This window comes from Neopsephotus bourkii, unplaced genomic scaffold, assembly GCF_033783945.1.
Source record: "Neopsephotus bourkii isolate Nb327-2 ecotype Australia unplaced genomic scaffold, CSIRO-AGI_Nbou_v1 NB_1051, whole genome shotgun sequence".
Lineage (NCBI taxonomy): Eukaryota > Metazoa > Chordata > Aves > Psittaciformes > Psittacidae > Neopsephotus > Neopsephotus bourkii.
In genome coordinates, this window is record NW_026901540.1 from 297,341 (window position 1) to 317,746 (window position 20,406).

The 20,406-nt window shown below is 39.7% G+C and overlaps 1 protein-coding gene across 1 annotated transcript in view; it reads left to right on the forward strand.

The window, feature by feature from the left end:
- Nucleotides 1-20,406, forward strand: part of TEK (TEK receptor tyrosine kinase) — a 40,814-nt gene that overhangs the window by 18,332 nt on the left and 2,076 nt on the right. The window contains exons 4-20 of the mRNA XM_061361044.1: nt 1,821-1,973; nt 3,919-4,050; nt 5,784-5,924; nt 6,643-6,771; nt 7,776-7,930; nt 8,204-8,345; nt 8,715-8,876; nt 9,650-9,784; nt 10,630-10,923; nt 12,233-12,532; nt 13,028-13,185; nt 15,312-15,522; nt 16,510-16,620; nt 16,960-17,150; nt 17,545-17,658; nt 18,810-18,880; nt 19,467-19,507. Of these exons, the coding sequence (XP_061217028.1) occupies nt 1,821-1,973; nt 3,919-4,050; nt 5,784-5,924; nt 6,643-6,771; nt 7,776-7,930; nt 8,204-8,345; nt 8,715-8,876; nt 9,650-9,784; nt 10,630-10,923; nt 12,233-12,532; nt 13,028-13,185; nt 15,312-15,522; nt 16,510-16,620; nt 16,960-17,150; nt 17,545-17,658; nt 18,810-18,880; nt 19,467-19,507 (2,640 nt within the window). The remainder of the gene's footprint in view (nt 1-1,820; nt 1,974-3,918; nt 4,051-5,783; nt 5,925-6,642; nt 6,772-7,775; nt 7,931-8,203; nt 8,346-8,714; nt 8,877-9,649; nt 9,785-10,629; nt 10,924-12,232; nt 12,533-13,027; nt 13,186-15,311; nt 15,523-16,509; nt 16,621-16,959; nt 17,151-17,544; nt 17,659-18,809; nt 18,881-19,466; nt 19,508-20,406) is intronic.

The window sequence follows — 20,406 nt, forward strand, 5'->3', positions numbered from 1 at the left end:
CTACAGTCAGATTGATAATATGATATTACGTATGATCGCAGACAGTAAAGGTCCTGCCTGTCACTGTTTAGCTTTTAATTATTTCAGCAAAACAGAAAAGGTTGTTTCATTACCAGGGTAAATGTAAGGGGATGTAGAAGGTAAGGGAACCTGATTTTTGGGAGCATCATCTGGTGAATGGTCATTCAGCACAAAAGTCTAAGACAAGAAACAAGAGAAGTAATAAATAACCAGACACACAAGCCCTAAGCAGTAGCAGGTGGCAGAGGAAACACCAAAGGGCAGCTTCTGAGGGCCACTGCGGGAACAGCAGAAAGCCCTGAGCAGCTTCAGTAAGAGCTTTGTAGGTATAAGTGGGGAGTGAGATTATCATGAGGCTCAGGGGAAAAGAGCAAACTTACTATGGAATGATTGAGAGGGAGCATGAGGATGTGTGAAATAACAGGATATTGAAAGAAAGAGACAAAAGGAGAAAGGGAGGGGTCAAAGTGAGCAGGAAAAACAGGGTGGGATGCAGGTAAAAGATGCCACTGGTCCAGCCAAGCTCTACACTACAGTTGGTTTGATCTTATTAAACTCTATTATTTATTATTCTTCAGCATAGGTGTGCTGTCTACCTGGTGGTTGTATGTGTAATCTGCTAGTGACCTTCAGGCCAGACTAGAAGGCACAACACTTTTGACTCCTAGTAACTGGAAACACATGCCAGGGATCAAAAAAGGCCTGTATGTCTGGGACCAGCAAATGGGGAGACTGTCTAAGGCCAGTTACATCAGGGACCCATTTGTGTGTGCAAGTGTGTGTGTGACACACTAGTGGACTTCAAGCCAGCAAGTAGGATAAGAGGTCTGAGAGCTATTTATTAGAGAGGCTGGAAGTCTGGGCCATAACCCACTTTTGGGTGTATATGAGGCTTGACTAGCTGGCAAGTGAGAACTGGGCTGTCTGGGTTGTTCGTGTGAGTCTCATGAGCACGTACAGTACATGTAAAGGCACAGTTCTGCTGCATCGGTCTGCTAGTGGCTGGATTTATCAGCACAGTGTGTGTGAGCATGTGCATATATGTTTTGGGGATAGCTGGCTGGATCTGGCGTTACCTGACTGCCGCAGCCTTGCTCTGGCAGGCAAGTGCAAGGAATCCCAAGTGTCCTGAAGTCCAGTGGATGCAACTTCTCTTTGACAGCAACAAATGTTCAAGTGTAGCTACTTGATGATCCAGAGTGATGGGAGAAGACCAAATGCTATTGCATTACTTAGCAGGCATGTATGACCAATTACAGCAAACCTAGAATAATACAGATAAGCTTCCCTGGTGAAAAAAAATATAGAAGAGACAGAAATGTGTTAAGTCTGGGAAGAAAAGATAAAGCTGAGCTCTGTTCTTCCTGCTTTGGTCTGCTATGGAAATCTTTGTGCTACTCAGACTAAGTAGGACCTGGCTGGCTTTTGTTGTCTGACTCCTTCCAGCCACATTAAACTCCTTACAGATTGTTACCTTTCACTTCAGGAAAAGCTAAGAAACGAAATTAACCCTTTTAACCACTACATTTGCAGCAACATTCCTGTAAAGAAACACTGAACATGTAGCTTTCATCATCACTGAACATGTCACATTCATCAACCAAATCTCTTCAGGATCTAGCTTCATTTTTACATGCACCTCTCCAATTATCAAAAACCAGTTTAGCTAAAGAGTCATCAGGAAATTCATAACTAACAAATAGATTCTGTTGAGCTCATTCAAGCTGTGCTTCCTCAATAGCCAGTGCAAACTCACTTCTACCTGTAGAGGGTGAACGACTTCTGTGCTTCTTCCCCAGGTTCCTTCATCCACTCTGTGCCCAGGCATGAAGTACCAGGGGAGCTAGAAGTCTCCTACTCTCAAGTTCAACCACAAGATGCAGGGGTTTACTCTGCCAGATATATAGGAGGAAACCTCTTTACTTCTGCTTACACAAGGCTTATTGTAAGACGTAAGTTCCATTAATGTATGCTGACAATTGTTTAAAGTCATAATGAGCATGAAATGAAACATATACTATGCCCAAATAAGGGCCAGAATCTTTCTTGGCATAAACTGCTCTCAGATTATGTCAGAAGATTTTTCTTCTCAAGGATCTTTGGTACAAGCTGGTACTGATTTAAGCAGCTGGGAGAGAAAAAAAGTCAGATTCAGTTCAATTCATCTTAGCTGTAACCAGCACAACTAGCTCTCTTCTCAGCATCCCAGCTTTTCAAACATCAAGTAAGTATGAGCAAAGAAGGTGGCAGTGGATCTCCCATGAACATGAGATGTGGGTCTGAGCACAAAATAGGAATTTCAAATTTCAAACAGAAAGTCTCTGTTCCTTATGATGGGCTGTATCCAAATGCCATTTATTCTAAGTTTTATCATCTTTAGCACACATTATTCTAATTTCACTAACTACCCCAGCCTTAGTTAGCTCTTGAAGTTCATCTCCCAGTGGATGATAGGCCCAGTTTACAATGCAGATGGATATTTTCCATTAAGCATTCTACATATCTATTTTCACCAGATATAAAGAATATTATATTCTATTAACATAGAAATCTAAAACTGACTAGTAAAAATAAATAGCTGCTCAAATATCTTACATAATAGAGAAAATGTTTCTGATGGTAGAACATATTTTACTTGCTAACACCCACAGGACGCTTCCAGGAGTCACAAATCGATAAATATAATGCCTTATGTTTGGATTTTGAAGCAATTGCCACCTTATTAAATAAAATGATCCAAGATCTCTTCTTACACTACAACCAAGCTGTACAGCAGAAGACTTAGCCATAAATTCTGCCATAGGCTTTTTTCTTGTCCATCCTAGCTACTGGGAAAAACCTTATGGCACAGTATGGGAGAGTGTTAGGTAGCACACTAACAGTAAAGAGAATGGGTGTTGCTGCTGCTCAAACATGTCCTGTCTTTCTTTGAATTAGGATTATAGACGCAGACTGATGGTTTTTAGCAAAAGCCTTTTTTTTAAAGTATCCACATGTAAGAATTTCCTTTCAGGAGAAGGAAGATACAGAGCTCCAAGTGCCATGTTGATTCATTAAATGCTTTCTGATGAAAACCCAGAACTGAACCAAATCTTGATTACTCAGCTTTAGTGAGCCTGCCTCAGGACTTTCAGTTTATTACTTTCAACAAATTTTGCATCCTATAGGAATAGATTAAGTGTTTGCAAGATGAAGTCATATATACTTGTTTAGACCTGGAGCTGTGCTTCTATCAAATCAGTAGCTAAATACTGGCAAGATTAATGGTAGCAGTATCTTCTTAAATTATGAAGTGGGAAAGAGAATCATGACAAGCTTTAAAACAACTGATTGCTCTTAGTCCATTTAGTTCAGAAACAGGTCATCAACTGATTGATCATTGTTATAAAGACCCAGTGATGACAGTAAAGAAATAACAGATGTGAATCTGGTCTAATGATCTTTCAAGAAATACATTGTTACAGAAAAAAATCATGACTTGCCAAATGCTGAAATAATACCAGCGATACCAAGCTTGGCCCTGCTGGCTTACTACCAGTACAACCAGGTCCAGGTGAAGCCTGGGCCTATTGTAAATCTCGTAGCCCTAGTAGAAGCATAGAAATCTTAAATATATGATATTTTTCAACTTACAAACTTACTCGTGCAAACTAAAAACTTTACATCTACTTTCAAACAAGGAAGACTTCTTCAGTTTCTTCATTGAAGATGTTGCATAGTAACCATGGTGAAAAAAGTGATTCCTTACATTATGTCAGGAGGGTGGGCTGTTGGGGGGTCCATATGGATCTTATTTTCATATATTTTACTGTTTGTCTTAATTAAAAAGAGTTTTACTACTTGATTTGTTACTGAGCAAGAAGACAAAAAATATGTCATTGTATTTTTCCATAAAAGGATGTGAAGCTCAGAAATGGGGCCCTTCCTGTAGCTCCCACTGCCCTTCCTGCACGAACAATGGCATTTGTCATGAAGATACTGGGGAATGCATCTGTCCTCCAGGTTTTATGGGAAAAACATGTGAGAAAGGTAACCAAACATTATTTTCACAGATTGCTTATTAATTTGTTTTCAGTAGCAGAAGTTAGCAGAATATTGAGGGAAGCATCAAATGGAGTAGCCTTGTTTTATTCTTTATACATATAGTATTTACAGCTGGTGCTGGAGACAGAACAGTGCTGGTGAGATGAACCCTGAATTAATAAGGTTGTCCTGGCAGTTATGATTATGTAGATTAGATTGGATATCAGAAAAAATTCTTGACTATGAGGGTGGTGAGGCACTGGCACAGGTTGCCCACAGAAGCTGTGGCTGCCCCATCCCTGGCAGTGTTCAATACCAGGTTGGAAGGGGCTTTGAGCAACATGGTCTAGTGGAAGGTGTCCCTGCCTGTGGCAGGGGGGTTGGAACTGAATGATCTTTAACATCCCTTCTAACCCAAACCATTCTATGAGTCTATGATTCTATGATAACAGCCTTCCAGTATCTGAAGGGGGCCTATAGGGATGCTGGGTAGGGACTCTTCATTAGGAACTGTAGTGGTAGGACAAGGGGTAATGGGTTAAAACTTAAACAGGGAAAGTTTAGATTAGATATAAGGAGGAAATTCTTTCCTGTTAGGGTGGTGAGGCACTGGAATGGGTTGCCCGGGGAGGTTGTGAATGCTCCATCCCTGGCAGTGTTCAAGGCCAGGTTAGACGAGGCCTTGGGAGAGATGGTTTAGAGCGAGGTGTCCCTGCCCATGGCAGGGGTGTTGGAACTTGATGATCTTAAGGTCCTTTCCAACCCTAACTATTCTGTGATTCTATGATTCTGTCATTTAACTTTTCCCTCTTTTCTCCTAGTAGAGAATATATTGTTTCCAGCTTTTCTTGATTGATATGCACTTGGGCAGTGTGTTAGATAATCTCATTTAGGTTCCTTTTCCCACAAAAGGCTGGACCAGTTTGTGTTTTGAGGTCCCTTCCTGAATTGTTCTGTGACTCCCTGCAGCTACTGACCGTTAAATGCATGGTAGAATAGGAGATCCTAAGGATACACTAACACTGGGAAATGAAGACCCTGGGTTAGAGATTCCCTGGCTGCTTCTGAAAAAGGTGCTAAATATGTTCACAGAGTGATTTGTGAATGCAGGGGCATATCAACAGTATATGTCTATTTATTCCTATCTTTGTAGCAATTAGTTTGGACTCTGGAAGAATTACAGCAGGCACAACATTGCTCTGATCTCCCCCAGGAATTCGGGGCCTCAGTGCTTTGTATGTATCCTAATATTTTGACTGAATTGCAGTGCTTCAAATACTAGAGCTGAGATGTTGGAATAGTCGACATCTGAGCCACTCTAATGTAGCACTGACCTTATCACAAAAGCAAAACCTTTAGCTTGGCAGTTTCATATGCACTGACTTATAAAAAGAATATTTGTAATTTATGACACTGTTTTTCCAATTTATATTAAAATGGCTTATAAAGAGGATTTATTGTTGAAGCTCACTCCCACCATATTCAAAACAATGGGTGATTTGCTGATGGATCCTCACATGGGAGAAAGTAATATTTGTTTGTGCTGCATGAATTTAACCATTAGTGCAGCCGTGGCTTAAATTGTTACGGACGTTAATGTAACTGCTATTTGAATGGTAAAAATGCTATTTTTTAATTTTAATTTATATTTTCTGTTGTCTAAAGCTGTATTATTAGAAGCATTGTATCTTGTGAACCTAATAGAGTTGGGCTAGTCTTTCCCTCTCTCCCTTAAATAGCTTGTGGAGCAAATACTTTCGGCAAAACATGCGAAGAGAGCTGTAAAGAAAACTATGGCTGCAGAAACTATATGTTCTGTCTACCAGATCCATATGGTTGTTCTTGTGCCACAGGATGGATGGGACTGGAATGTGACAAAGGTATAGCAAAAAATAGGAAGAATAGTAGAGTCCTTAGTGTGCTGCACATCGGAAATACAGAAGGGAACTAGCAGAGCAGAGCAAATTACAGGGGATTTTACATTATGTAGAAAAAGAGTAATATATTTACCCATCTCAGATGATCATGTCAGATTCTCATCATAATAAAGATGAAAACTGTTCAAATTATTCTGCAAAATGAGCTGTTGTTCTACTGAGATGTTAAAAATTCTCTAACAGCTACAGACTTTTTGTATATATACAAGGCAAACTGAGCAATTCGGTGCCAAACATATATCCATTGCTGAACAATAATGCGCATAGTCAGTCTTGTTCATTTTTATTAGACTGCAATCTGTTTGGGATACAAGGCACATATTCCTTTACAAATATGTGCCATATTGTTCTATGGTAACATAACTGATGAAGCCTTTGGACACTACAACAGTCTAAGTGATAAAAGTGTGGAGATAGAAAAAACTTTCATGTTGTCATCTAGTCTACAAATGACAGATGTGGATACAAATGTGCTCTGCATTTTTGATGTTAGTGTCATCTCAGGATACTTTGGGCATGGTTTAGTGTTAACAAATGCAGTTTCAAACTCAAACCAGCTGAGGTAACTAGACTTTATTGGAGAATTGATGCATGAGATTGAGAACTAATGGAAGACGTTTACTAGAACCTTTACACTAACTGGAAACATATATGCTTGCAGAATGCAAACCTGGTTTTTATGGGTCGGACTGCAAACTCAAATGTAATTGTCAAAATCGAGGGACATGCGACAGATTTAAGGGATGCATCTGCTCCCTCGGATGGCATGGTCTGCAATGTGAAAAAGAAGGTAAAGCAAGGTAACACTGTAGTAAATGGCTTTTCCCAGTGCAACTGAAACAGATCTTCATGCTGGTACAGCATAACCACTCCAGGCTGGTATCCTTGCTCTGCCAATTACATTTCAGGGGTCCAAACACTTGTGTATATCCTTATTGCCTCTGCCTCATATTCTGCGTTTAACAGACTGGTATGCTACCATTTCTTCTGATTTTGTTTTCATTAGAGGCAGATTTTCAACCTTACTCCATAGGATTTGACACTGACCTTAATATCAGCTACTGACATGCTATCTGCTCAATCAGTTTTTAGAGATGCTAATGGTACTTTACCATTACCGACCTCTTATTCATCTACATACACTCCTATACCATATACCTCATGGTCTGATTGGTAACTGAAACACCAAGGCAACCCCAGAGTTTAAACCAGCTCTGTCTGCCTGAGAGAGTTAAACTTGCAAAGCTGAACCTAATCTTGTTTAGAATCCCTTTAGATTCAGGGAAGGTTCACACACAGTATTTTAATAGATACACTCAGCATCTATTATTTCTGCTTGATAAACAACGTGACATATCCACTATTCATTTGCAAAGGTTTTCAAGTGCAAAAACAAGCAGCAAAGTAAGACTGTGTTCCAAACATCCAAACTATAATCTTGTGATCTGACTGCACTTAGACAAAATGGAGAGCAAATAGATACTGTACATTCAATACAACATTTGTACATGATTTTGCCATAGTTAAACTCTTGCTGCTTTAGAATTCAAGTGAGAAAGAGAGGAGAGGGGAAAGAAAGAGGAGCAGTCACTGGGTTTGTTCCTTCTCACATGGTATTTATACTGATGTAACAGTGCTGACTTTGGTAAGCGTGATCCTTGCATATGGCCTCGAGTGAAGGGAGAACCAGGCACCTATGCAGCCTATGATTACTATACACCTAAATTTGTTTTGGTGCTGACTTTTAAAGTTGTGTTTGAAGGCTGACATTGAAATACTATACATCTTCTGTAGGTTCAGCAGACCTTTCACCTCGGATAGAAAACTTACTAGATCCTGTAGAACTCAATTCTGGTGTCGAGTTCAAGCCTTTTTGCATAGCAACTGGGGTGCCACTTCCAAAAGCTGAAGAATTTAAACTTTTGAAGCAAGATGGAACTGTCCTAAGGGTAGGCTCATGACTAATTGCATTCCATTTTTTTCCGACTCTGACATTGATTTTATCTGCAGTAAATGCACATCATGGTTTTCAAGCTTAATGTGAAATTTCCATATTCTGAGATACCTCATGAGCTCAAATGAAACTGTGGAATTGACCGTTATATATACTTTCTACTGATATCACTAAACTCTAGATGAGCTTCTAAACTGTGAGGAAGTGTCTTGGTAATGTTCCTAAATGCTCACATTTTTCAGGCCCTGTATGTCTTTGGTCATTTCAGCCTTCCCTAATTGTTACCAGTAATCGCTCTGAAGCCATGTTTACAGTTAATCGAATCCAGCTCCGTGATACAGGAACCTGGGTCTGCAGTGTGCAGACAGTAGCAGGAATGGCAGAGAAATCGTTTCAAGTTACAGTCAAAGGTAAAAGCATGAATCTCTTCAAATGTCTTTGCCTCCTCTAATGGCAGATTTATATTGTAATACATCAGAACTTTCTGTCCTCTACACTGCAGGAAACTGAATAAATGTCTACGGTCAGAATATGAACAGGAACCCCTTATAAGCAACATACTAATTATGTATATTGAAAAAATAACTGTGATGATAAGGATTAGAAGAAAGCTGAAGGGTTTTTTTTGAAAGATCTAAACTGCCAGCTTTAGGATGTGAAGTCATGTCTATAAGAGTTTTAAAGAACATCTCCCATTTTCCTGTAGATCTAGGAAGATGCCACAGTTTTGTTAATATACGGAATTAAAAGGCTGATATAATATTTGTATTTTTGGTCAGTTCCTCCTGTGCCACAGTATGCCCCAAGGCTGACAGACAGTGGACATAATTTTCTCATAATTGATATCAATGCTGAGCTACATCTTGGAGATGGACCTGTTGTGTCAACAAAACTCCTGTACAAGCCAGCAAAACGTTTTCAGTCATGGATGTCTGTGGAAGGTAAGAGAATGTTTTTTAGTTCCCTTCAGCACAAATTTCAGCTGCATGCTGAAACATAAGGTGATGTCTGCTTTTGACGACTCAAAAGACACTGTAACACATCAAAGTTAAATCTTTCATGATTGGACACATGATTCTTTGTGTATCATATGTATAATGTTAATAATTCAGTTTTCAGTAAGCAAGGGGTTCCCCCCTCCTTCATTAAGATAAACAATACTCAGTGTTGGGCCCAGCTGTTGAAAGCTCCCATGTAAACAGCAGGTATTCAAAAGTAGTGAGCAGTGTGGAGATGTTCTGGATCATCTACAGTCTTCCTTTGTTTCTACTGTGAACTTTAGTGAGATAAATATTTATAGGGAATAGTATAAGCAAAATGAAGCCTGCTTGTTATTTAGACAATCTCTTTGGGCCCCTGTTTTGACATTTTATGCAAGGCCTAAAATATTATAGGAAATATTGCAGTAACTTTAACAACTAACAAATGACTGTCATTGCTAATTCAAGGTAACCCAATGCTCGTTACCCAGGCAACCAGTCTGCCCTGAAGGAAGGGAAGATGGAAACATCCCTTGGGCTAGGTTGGAGCTCAACTTAAAAATAAGTATTTTCTACTTCTACATAGTTTATTTTAGTGAATCAGGAACAAAAGAAGAGCCTGAGTATCTTGCCTTCTGTGTCTGGTGGTTCAGGAACATTTTCCAAACCTTTTCTTTCTCAACATTTTTCAGCATGGGCTGAATGTGAGATTTACTTTCTCCTTTCATTGTCAGTAAAAGGCACAACCAAAAGACTGGACAATCTGGAACCAAAAACAGAGTATCAGTTCTGTGTTCAGCTGAGTAGGAGAGGGGAAGGAGGGGAAGGCCATCCTGGACCACAGGCTAGCTTCATGACAGCTGCGCTTGGTAAGTTGTCACCCTGGCTTTTTACTAAAGGGATGTTTCAGCTGTTTTCCTCTGTGGTCTGTTCCCTGATCTCTGCCAGAGCAGCTTCACTTGAGCAAAGAAAGCTGGACCTGAAAGCGATGTAAAGTCTTTCAAAACAATCTCAGGCAAAGAAAAAAAAACCCAAACCAAAAGGAAACCAACAACAACCCCATCCTCCCCCCCAAAACACCCTAACCAAGCCAAATCAAACCAACCGCAACCACCCCAAAAGCCAAAAACCCCAGCGGTTAAAAAAAAACAGAAAAAGGCACAGCTATTGCTCTTCCTGATTTAGAGACGGGAGGTCTGGGAAGGGAAAATTTACATATTTTGGCTGGCTATGTAGCAGAGTTGGAGATATAAATCCCTTCTTTTCCATGCCAGTCCTTTCTACTAATACTGGATCAATCCTTTCTCTTAGTATTAGATCAGTTTACTTTAAAAATGCCTGAACAAAAAGAAAAGTTTTTAGTTCACTGAGGATACAGCCGAAACTGAATAGAGCCATACAAAATAAAATAGTACTGTAACAGGAACTGTCTAACAAGAGAGTGAAAGAGCTGGCTTCTCACGTCTACAAAGTACATCTGCAACACCAGCTGAATGAAAAGACCTTTTTGTTGACACAATAGCTGTTGATAGGATACTTTGGGACTATCAGCACCTTTTAGACGTAATTTCTGCCAAATTGGGTAGGGTAGCGGGGAGAATTACCCTTTGTCACTCCAAGATAGGGCAAGTGTTTGGGAATAACTGGTACCCCTATTTTAGCTTGCACACCAGACATGAAATATTGTTCCCTGTCTCACTGTGGCTTTTCCAAGGTCTTCCTCCACCAGAGGGTCTCACTCTCTTACCAAAAAGTATGACATCACTGAATTTGTCATGGCATCCTTTAACTCTGAGGACAGAGGATGACATTCGTGTTGAAGTGGAAAGGAAGAGTGTGAATGACAACGGTGACGAGAGCAGTGTTATTACTCAAGTGCCAGGAAATATGTCCACCCTTATCATTAGAGATCTTGAGCCTCGACAGCAATACATGTGCAGGGTACGGGTGAACACCAGGTCCCAAGGAGAATGGAGCAACTATCTTTATGCATGGACTTTCAGTGACAGTAAGTAGCTGATTCACATCCTGTTTAATTCCTCCTCTTTCCGGCAGCAATCAGACTGATTGTCACTTGATGACTACATTAAGTGCAATCCAATGTCCTGGTAACTCAGTTCCTGATGATCCTTTGTGGTTGTTATTACCAGTATTATGAAGATAGATCAGTGTCCAAAGAAATTCTTATGCTGGAAATAATCAGGAACTAATAACAAGTTTAAAAAAAATGAGAAAAACAAATTGAAATATTGGGAATCCACATCTTTATTTCAGTGCAATTCATGCTTCTGATATATGTAGCATTTTCTTTCTCCTCATACTGATGAGACCCCAGAGTTAATTACTCCAAGCTCTTTCATGACTCAAAAAAACCTTTCAGACCCTGCAATTCAAAATAAAAATAGTCAGCAGTTAATCAAAATAAAGAACTTACAATGCAAGGTAAAACCCATGTAAGCAAAGAGTAGTTGTGTGCTACACTGAAGACCAGCGGCTACACCTGAGTTCCCTGAGTGTGAGTAGTGTTCTTCCTTAGTGCCACAATAAATGCTCTATCTGAATGAAGTACATTCTAAACAGATGTCCATCTGCATGGCTGATGTGCGCCACTGCCTATACCACACATTAGAAAGATGGGCTTCTTCTTCCTTGCACTTCATGAGAGGAGGCCCTCACTGAGATCCTGCATGTATCAGCAGAAGTATGAATGCCCACCATGGGACACCATGCTGGTTACATGAGTTTTGACAAGAAATTGCACTAAGAAAAACACAAGGATACTGTTTTCCAGGAGCAGGTACTTAGCTTAGTAGCCATGGGTGTGTTCACAAGTCTAGCACTCACCCCTGCTGGTGGTTCTGATGAAATTAATGGAAATGTTGGTATTGATTTCCTTTCTTTCTAACAGCTTTTATCCTGACAGGGAATTGCTCCATAAAGCAATGAAAGTATGGGACCTGGGAATCACATGGGAATGATGATTCAGTACAGAAGGAAGTTAACCTTTTCTGCATTAATCTTAAAGCTATTATGTTGTCTCTGCATACAGTCAGAATTTGTATCTTCTGGACAATCCAAGGGCAGGATTAAATTTAAGGCCACTCCAACCTCTGCTGGAAGTATGGTGTACTGCAGTATGGGTGACAGCATATCAAGTTCATAAAACTGTTGCATTCAGTTATCGTAACTCATTAACAAAATTCTGCTTCTGTTTAGCACAACGAAAGCACCAAGGGAAGTGTTTGGATCACTGCAGGAAGGAGAAATAAGGTGGATGTACACTCCAACACTTTGTGTGTGTTTGTGTTTGTTCTCAGGAATCCCTCCTGCACCATACAACATCAGGTTTTCTAACACCACAGATACATCTTCTGTCATCTCTTGGACAACTGCTGAGGGTCATTCCATCTCCTCCATCATCATCAGCTACAAAATTTATGGCAAGGCTGAGTACAACCACATTGATATTATCATAAAGAACACCAGCATTACTCAATACCACCTCAAGGGTCTTGAGCCAAACACTGTGTACCAGGTTCAGATTAATGCTCAGAACAACATTGGCTTGAGCAACCCAAACACATCGTTTGAGCTGAAGACTCTTCCAGAAACTAAAGGTTGGTTATTCCAGCATGCTGAATTTGCACAAACAAGGGCCAGTGGTATAAACTAATTAACAAGGCAAAGTCATAATATATTTTTTCGAATATTAGTTTTCTTTTACTCTTAATTTTGACATGCATCACAACATCACCAAAATCTGATTTTCAGTTCACTGCATGGCACTGGTGAAGTGACAATGTGTGACATCTGTGTGTATCTACTAGAAAGTTCCCATCAGCTCATAAACTAAAGGAGCTGCATGTAATAGGACTATTATATCACTGAATGAGACCTCAGGTCTTCTCTGACTGAATTTAGCAGGATCTACAGATGCTTGTGCATCTGAAAATCAAAGCATCCAATGTCTATGACATTTTTGGAAAACAAAGGGATATACATCTGTGTCTTCATATAGTTTACTAGACAGAAGTATTTAGCTACATATTGTTCATGGCTTTTTCAGAATTAGCTGGAAATAATGATGAGTTCCTTATGTGCTTTCTTGACAGCTTCCTACGAATCAAAAGGAGGAAAAATGCTGCTTATTGCCATCCTTGGCTCTGCAGGGATGACCTGTGTAACAATTCTCCTGGCCTTTCTCATCATGCTGCAGTTAAAGCGAGCCAACTTCCAACGCCGAATGGCTCAAGCTTTCCAAAATGTGGTGGTGAGTTTTCGGCTTTCCAGTGCCAGTGTGGTTATTAATTTTGGCCCCACCTTTTCCTGTTTTTTCTAATTCCCTTTTCTTAGCTTCCTCAAATACTGTCTTCTCTTCATATGTGCAACTACTATTGTTATTGTAAAGCTTCTCTGCTAGTGACCCTGGAGTTAAGGCAATCACAGCTATAAGCTGTGAGGTAGAAAACCTGATTTCATGCCATTTACCCTTCTCCCTTTTCTACTTTGTCACACCTGTGCAAGACAAGTACCAAATAGACAGAATGGAGGAGCCCTTTCTCCCTCTCTGAGTGAGTTGTGCCTGATTTTGAAAATGACAGTATTTCTTAACATTGATGTTGAGCATCAGTGACTGCTCTGTCATGGCTTTCCAACTTTGGGACAGCATACCAGGGATTGGTCAACAGCAACATCATACTTGTGGCTGTAAGGAAATTGCCAAAGGTTGTAACATTAGAGACATTTCTCCATATACACACATATACATATATATGTATTTGCATCCTGCTTTAGTCTATCACTTTGACTTCTGGTACTGTTCTCTCAATTCAGAGGGGAACCTTTGAAGCAGAATAAAGCTGGGCCAAAGGGCTGTATAGATAGACCTGTATAGACCTGCAGAGGTTGTTTCATAAACAGGGGACAGATGGGCCCATCCAAAAAGATCATTCGTCCCAGCCCACACAGAATAGCTCCTGCTCCTTTCCAGAAACTTGTCCCACAGAAGCATTGCATGAGAATGTGCAACTGAAGTAGAGGTGTCCCTTCAAGCACAGAGGAAGATCATTTCCTCTCTCTTTTGTTTCCTTGTGTCACGGTTTAAGCCCAGCCAGTAAGTCAGAACCAAGCAGCAGCTCACTCATTTCCCCTCCCTCACCTTCTTCCTCCCCCTGCTCCTGGAGGGATGGGGAGGAGAATCAAAAGAATGTAACTCCCATGGGTTGAGATAAGAACAGTCCAGTAGCTTAGGTATAACACAAACCACTGCTGCTACCACCAATAATAATGATAAGTGGAATATCAAGGGAAGAGAATACAACTGCTCACCACCCGCCAACCCCCAACAGAGAAGTGATCTACCCCTTCCAGGTAACTGCCCCCAGTTTGTATAGTGGGCATGATGTGCTGAGGTATGGAATACCTCTTTGGCTAGTTTGGGTCAAGTGTCCTGTCTCTGCTTCATCCCAGCTTCCCCTTCTCCCTGGCAGAGCATGGGACTCAGAAAGTCCTTAGTCAGAGTAAACATTACTGAGCAACAACTAAAACCATCAGTGTTATCAGCACTATTTCCAGGTCCAAAGTCAAAACCACAGCACTGCACCGGTCACTAAGAAGGAGAAAAATGACTGCTACTGCTGAATCCAGGACATCTTGCTTCTTCTTTCCTCAGCCTCCTATTGAGCCTGATCAGAACAAGATTTATCCAAGCCTAGTGCAAGATAAATCTCAAGCCTGAGACTTAAAACTGCTTTTGAGATAGGTTTTACTGAATGATTTTTGCCCATCACCTTCATCTCAAGATGATAAAACTGTTCAGGCCTAGGTCTACTAAGGTACTTGTGTATTAATTAGGAGCCTGACTAATTCAGTGGATCTGGGCAGAAGCGCTTGATGCAGTTAGTGTCTAAAGTGGATGTAATTGTCTACTATACTTACTCTTGTGTAAGCAAGAGATGGATCAGGCTCTGCGCGTGTGTGTACATAGAATCATAGAATAGTTAGGGTTGGAAAGGACCTTAAGATTATCAAGTTCCAACCCCCCTGCCATGGGCAGGGACACCTCACTCTAAACCATATTACCCAAGGCCTCGTCCAACCTAGCCTTGAACACTGCCAGGGATGAAGCATTCACAACCTCCCTGGACAACCTATTCCAGTGCCTCACTACCCTAACAGGAAAGAATTTCCTCCTTATATCCAATCTAAACTTCCCCTGTTTAAGTTTTAACCCATTACCCCTTGTCCTACCACTACAGTCCCTAATGAAGAGTCCATCCCCAGCATCCCTATATGCCCCCTTCAGATACTGGACACCTGTACTGGGGGAATGTAATCAGAGCATTGCTCAGCAAAGTGTAAATTACAGTTAATGTCATTTACTTAACTCTGTTACAGAGGGAGGAGCCAGCTGTACAGTTTAACTCAGGTACTCTCACCCTGAGCAGGAAAGCCAAGAACAGCCCAGATCCCACTATTTATCCAGTTCTTGAGTGGAATGACATAAAATTTCAAGATGTGATTGGTGAAGGCAACTTTGGGCAAGTTCTGAAAGCACGCATTAAGAAGGATGGCTTACGCATGGACGCTGCGATTAAAAGGATGAAAGGTAGTAAAGATCAAGACTCTGAGACTAAAGGCTTTCCTTGGTTGGTTGTTCCAAGTGTTTCTCAAATGTCAAAAGAAATGCTTAGTAGCCCTCTTCTAAAGGTAAAATAAATATTCAAATTTGCTAATGAAATTCTATCAGCTATTACTAGCCCAGCACCTGTGCCCTGGCAAAGACTATATTTCTGCACAGTATGTTGGTTTATATTTCTCTTTAAATGTTGATATCATTAACTATTATGTATTTGTCAATTCATAAGTCAGAATGAATTTCATGTATGTGTTGACTTGCAGAGGGGAAGCCACTAAAAGATGCATGTAAGAGAGAGAGGAGTGCAGAGCTAGCCTCAGTGCACTGCATGTGCTCATCTTGCTTTACCTTAGCCATTCAGAGACTACTGTGTCTATGCGTCTATACATGTATACATATATTATGAGGATCACTCATGTTCTTTGTACTCATTGGGCATGACTGCCACATTGCGGAGAAAACTACAATACACAGAACACTGCAAGAATGTACATATATTCTTGTAATTTGGTAGATCAATATCTAGGTAAATTGGGAGACATCCTTAAGCATGATGATAATTTTAAAAAGAGTCAGGGTTTGCATGCAGGCAGAAATAATCAGCATCACACATACGAAAGATTTTTCACACGATCTGCTACGACATCTTACATTCTTAAGCAATAAGGGAAGTGACATGGTAGATTATAAAACAGAAATAGGTAGAAAAAGGTGGGAATAAAGATGCTTTATTTCTCTGCAAATGGCTGCTACAGAAATTAGTTTCTGTCTTTTCTATCTTTGATTGACAAATACTACTTTTTTCAACAAATATTCATGTACCTTACAGTTTTTTCTCTTCCTATCAGTGCTGAAGCAGTAGTGCTCCAGGCAGCCCAGAGTCCTCATAATCAACACCAATATGGTCATAAACTCAGTTCAATGGAAAATATAAATGCATGTTTATTTGATTTCCAGAGTATGCCTCAAAAGATGATCACAGAGACTTTGCTGGAGAACTTGAAGTTCTTTGTAAACTTGGTCATCATCCCAACATCATAAATCTTTTGGGAGCATGTGAACATCGAGGTAAGATACTCCTGAATATATGTACAGAAACAAATTGTTTGAAAAAACCCACTGTACATCTCATACAGTCCATAGAAACATCAGTTCACAAGCAGGTCTTTCTGTACCATTTGCTAAAAAGCCAGATGAACTTGGGTTGTGGCCCATAGTAATCATTCAGAAACTGTGTTCATCAACAGCTCTAAATTCTCCTCTGCACCTAGGAATTATGCTGTTTGATATTCCCCCTCCTGTTTTACATTTGTTTGTTTTTCACTTGAAGTGGTGTGTCTAAATACTATTACTGATCATCTTTTTTTTTTTTTTTTTGATGTGCTCACTATCTCAATGCTTCATTAGGATACCTTTATCTTGCTATTGAATATGCCCCCCATGGAAACTTACTGGACTTCCTTCGTAAAAGCAGAGTGCTAGAGACAGACCCAGCATTTGCTATTGCCAACAGTACTGCATCTACACTTTCTTCTCAGCAACTTCTGCATTTTGCAGCAGATGTTGCTAGAGGGATGGACTACTTAAGCCAGAAACAGGTCAGTCTTCTGTCCTCTACGCACTGAAAGCACACCAATTAATTTTCCAGGAGCTACGCTTTTTAGTGAAATCAAAATAAGGTTTTAATTTTAGCTTCTATAGCACACATTGGATGAATTTCATTTTGCTGTGTTTACTTAGCCCTACCAAATACTATGTCATGGGAATCAAGGAAGAGGCATTAAAACTTACAAACAACATGGTAACTAACTGCCTTCATCTTCAAATAAAGTTTGAAATGTTCTTAGCAGTGACATACCAAGCTGTTTGGTTTGAGTATTGTTCTTATTCTGGATATTTAAAATTTTCAAAATAGCACTCAAATAATTTATGTAAAGTTTATAGATACTGTGGTGATTTTGTTTTGGGCTTTTTTTATTATTATTATTTTAGTTTATTCATCGAGATTTAGCAGCAAGAAACATCTTGGTTGGAGAAAATTACGTTGCAAAGATAGCTGACTTTGGCTTATCAAGAGGTCAAGAAGTTTATGTTAAGAAGACCATGGTAAGGATGAAAAGAAACTGATATAGTCCATTTTACTCATGTTTCATTTTCTTGTTTCTTGCTTTGTGTTTTCACTGAACAAAAATACAAACTTATGTGTACTACAGAACTGATTATTTAAATGTTATATATTAGCATGTAAAAATATTTATGTTGTACTTATTAATATATGTACATTACTTGTAAATCAGTTCCATACCATGTTTATAGTACAACTGAAAATTCTTTATATGAATACAATTTGTAGTAAAATCAACAATTTTGCAGCCAGTTATGAGATTTAATAAAAATCACAGAATCACAGAATGGTTTGGGTTGGATGGGACTTTAAAGACCATCCAGTTCCAACCCCCTGCCATGGGCAGGAACACCTTCCATTATATCATGCTGCTCCAAATCCCATCCAGCTTGGCCTTGGACAGTGCCAGGGATGGGGCAGCCACAGCTTCTCTGGGCAACCTATGCCAGTGCCTCAGCATCCTCACAGGGAAGAATTTTTTGCTAAAACTAATCTAGATTCCCCTCTGTCAGTTTAAAGCCATTTCCCCTTGTCCTGTCACTACAAGACCTTGTAAAAAGTCCCTCTCCAGATTTCTTGCAGGCTGCCCATATAATACACGTTTGACAAATGAAGAGAATATGTGCATGTGGGTGGATCTGTACAGCTATGAAAATAGTATTTTTATGCCAGATGTTGTCCAGCTGAGGCAAGTTAATCCTATTAAATGAAGCAAAAGTTAACAACATGGTAAGCAGAGGCATTTCAGCATGGGTGAGCTGAAAGAAGAGCTGCCCAGAGCTAATGCTTTGGAAGATTTGAAGGACAAAGGTCTGTAACAAGCATCATGCAGACCATGAATAATACCACATAATTAGGGGAACAAAACTGGTTAGAGGCATCATAAGACAACAGTCAGGAATTATTTCCATTTCCTCCTGGTGCAGGATAAATTTTCTATCAGCTTTAGGGTGAGTTGTCCCTTTGGGAAGTAAACAAACAATTTAAAGAAATATTTTTATTTATGTGACAGAACTTACAATGACATCAGTTTTTGTGAAGACAACACTCAGAACAATTGTTGGGGTATAAACTGCCATACTGCTATTCCAACCATCCACCAACAAATAAACTTTCATAAAATAATTTACAGGGACGGCTTCCAGTGCGATGGATGGCAATTGAATCTTTGAATTACAGTGTTTACACCACAAACAGTGACGTGTAAGTATGTTTTTAAGTGGCCTTCTTTTAATAAAGAAATATTTTTCAATAGCAAGAAGAGGCTGACAGCTAGGATGACAACCACGCTTAACTCAAAAACGTCCATAGCTATGTAAGCATGAGTGAACAATGGAGGCAAAAGTAAAACCCACCGAAAAAATAAAGTGAATTTTATTCCATCATCAGTGTCTGAACAAGCTCTTTGTTCACATGGTAGCTGCATTGGAGCCACTACTTTAGCTTTATTTCTCATTTGAAATCTCTCTCCTTGGGAGACCCGGAGGAACTCAGTATTTTCATCAGGAAATTGGAAGTGCTATTTGGCAAAGCAATTTTGTAATAGCAGTATTTGCTGAGAGATCACAGTCTAGTAAAGGTCTGTGGTTGATAGACTCACTGTGAATTAATTTTTCTGAAGATCTTGCTCCTGCTGTCTGATTCATTATACAAAATTTAACAAAAAAGAAATGAACAGAATGAATCACACTTCTCTGTGTTCTCTGTATACTAGCAAAATTATCTACCATTTAAAAATATGAAGTCTTGCTGTATTCTTGGTGCACCCCATAATATCCCTCTGTTGCAGATGGTCGTATGGTGTCCTTTTATGGGAAATTGTTAGTTTGGGTGAGTATCTGAATTTTATACTACAGAAATAATCCAGTCTGAGCCAAGACAGATCCATTCACTCAGTCTGTCAAAGAAAAAGATTGCTTTGCAACCAATTTAACGTTTTTCTGTTTCATTCTGCTAAATTTTCTCTAGCTTCAGTGTGCTTGGATATGCAATTATCACATTTGTGATTCAGGTAACATTCTTAATGAGAAAACCATATTAACTATGTTTCCACTCCAAAACCTAGGTTGTACCTAAATATAAAATACATCATGTCACATGGTATATATCCCTCCAATATGTTTTGAATTTGATGGCTGGCTTTTCCTTAGCCTTCCTGAGATTTAAATCAAGACTTCTATTTTAATAACTTCTTGGTGGTGGAGGAGCAAACATCTCCTATAAGATTTTTGAAAGTTAATCTTCAGAGTTCGTTTCTGCACACACCTGTGTTCATCATGATACTGATGAATAGTCTCAAACCATTACAAGTTACTGTTACATAGCCTTTACGTATTGCCCTGGAACGTGTCCCATGGTCTGCTGCCAAGAGACGCATAGGCTGAGGTGCGCATTGTGAACTCTTGCTTTCTAATTTCTTCCTGGGTTTCCTTACTAAACGGTTTATGCTAGATATGGATAGGAACTAACACGCTGCAGTGTGGAAAATCAAGAGTCTAAGCAACCAAGTATCTTCAAAAAGCTGGCAAAACCAGCTTGACAGTAATAGCTCCATGAGTCAATACCAGATCTTGTTAATACCATGCTAATGAAGGAAAGACTTGCCTATTACCATCAAAAGCATTTCAAAGCCAGTTCAAATACAATCAGATGCAGGCCCTCAGGCTTGTAGAGAAATTTAGGCCAGCCCCACAGATGATAAAAGTTTATATTCACTTTCATTTTGTTCC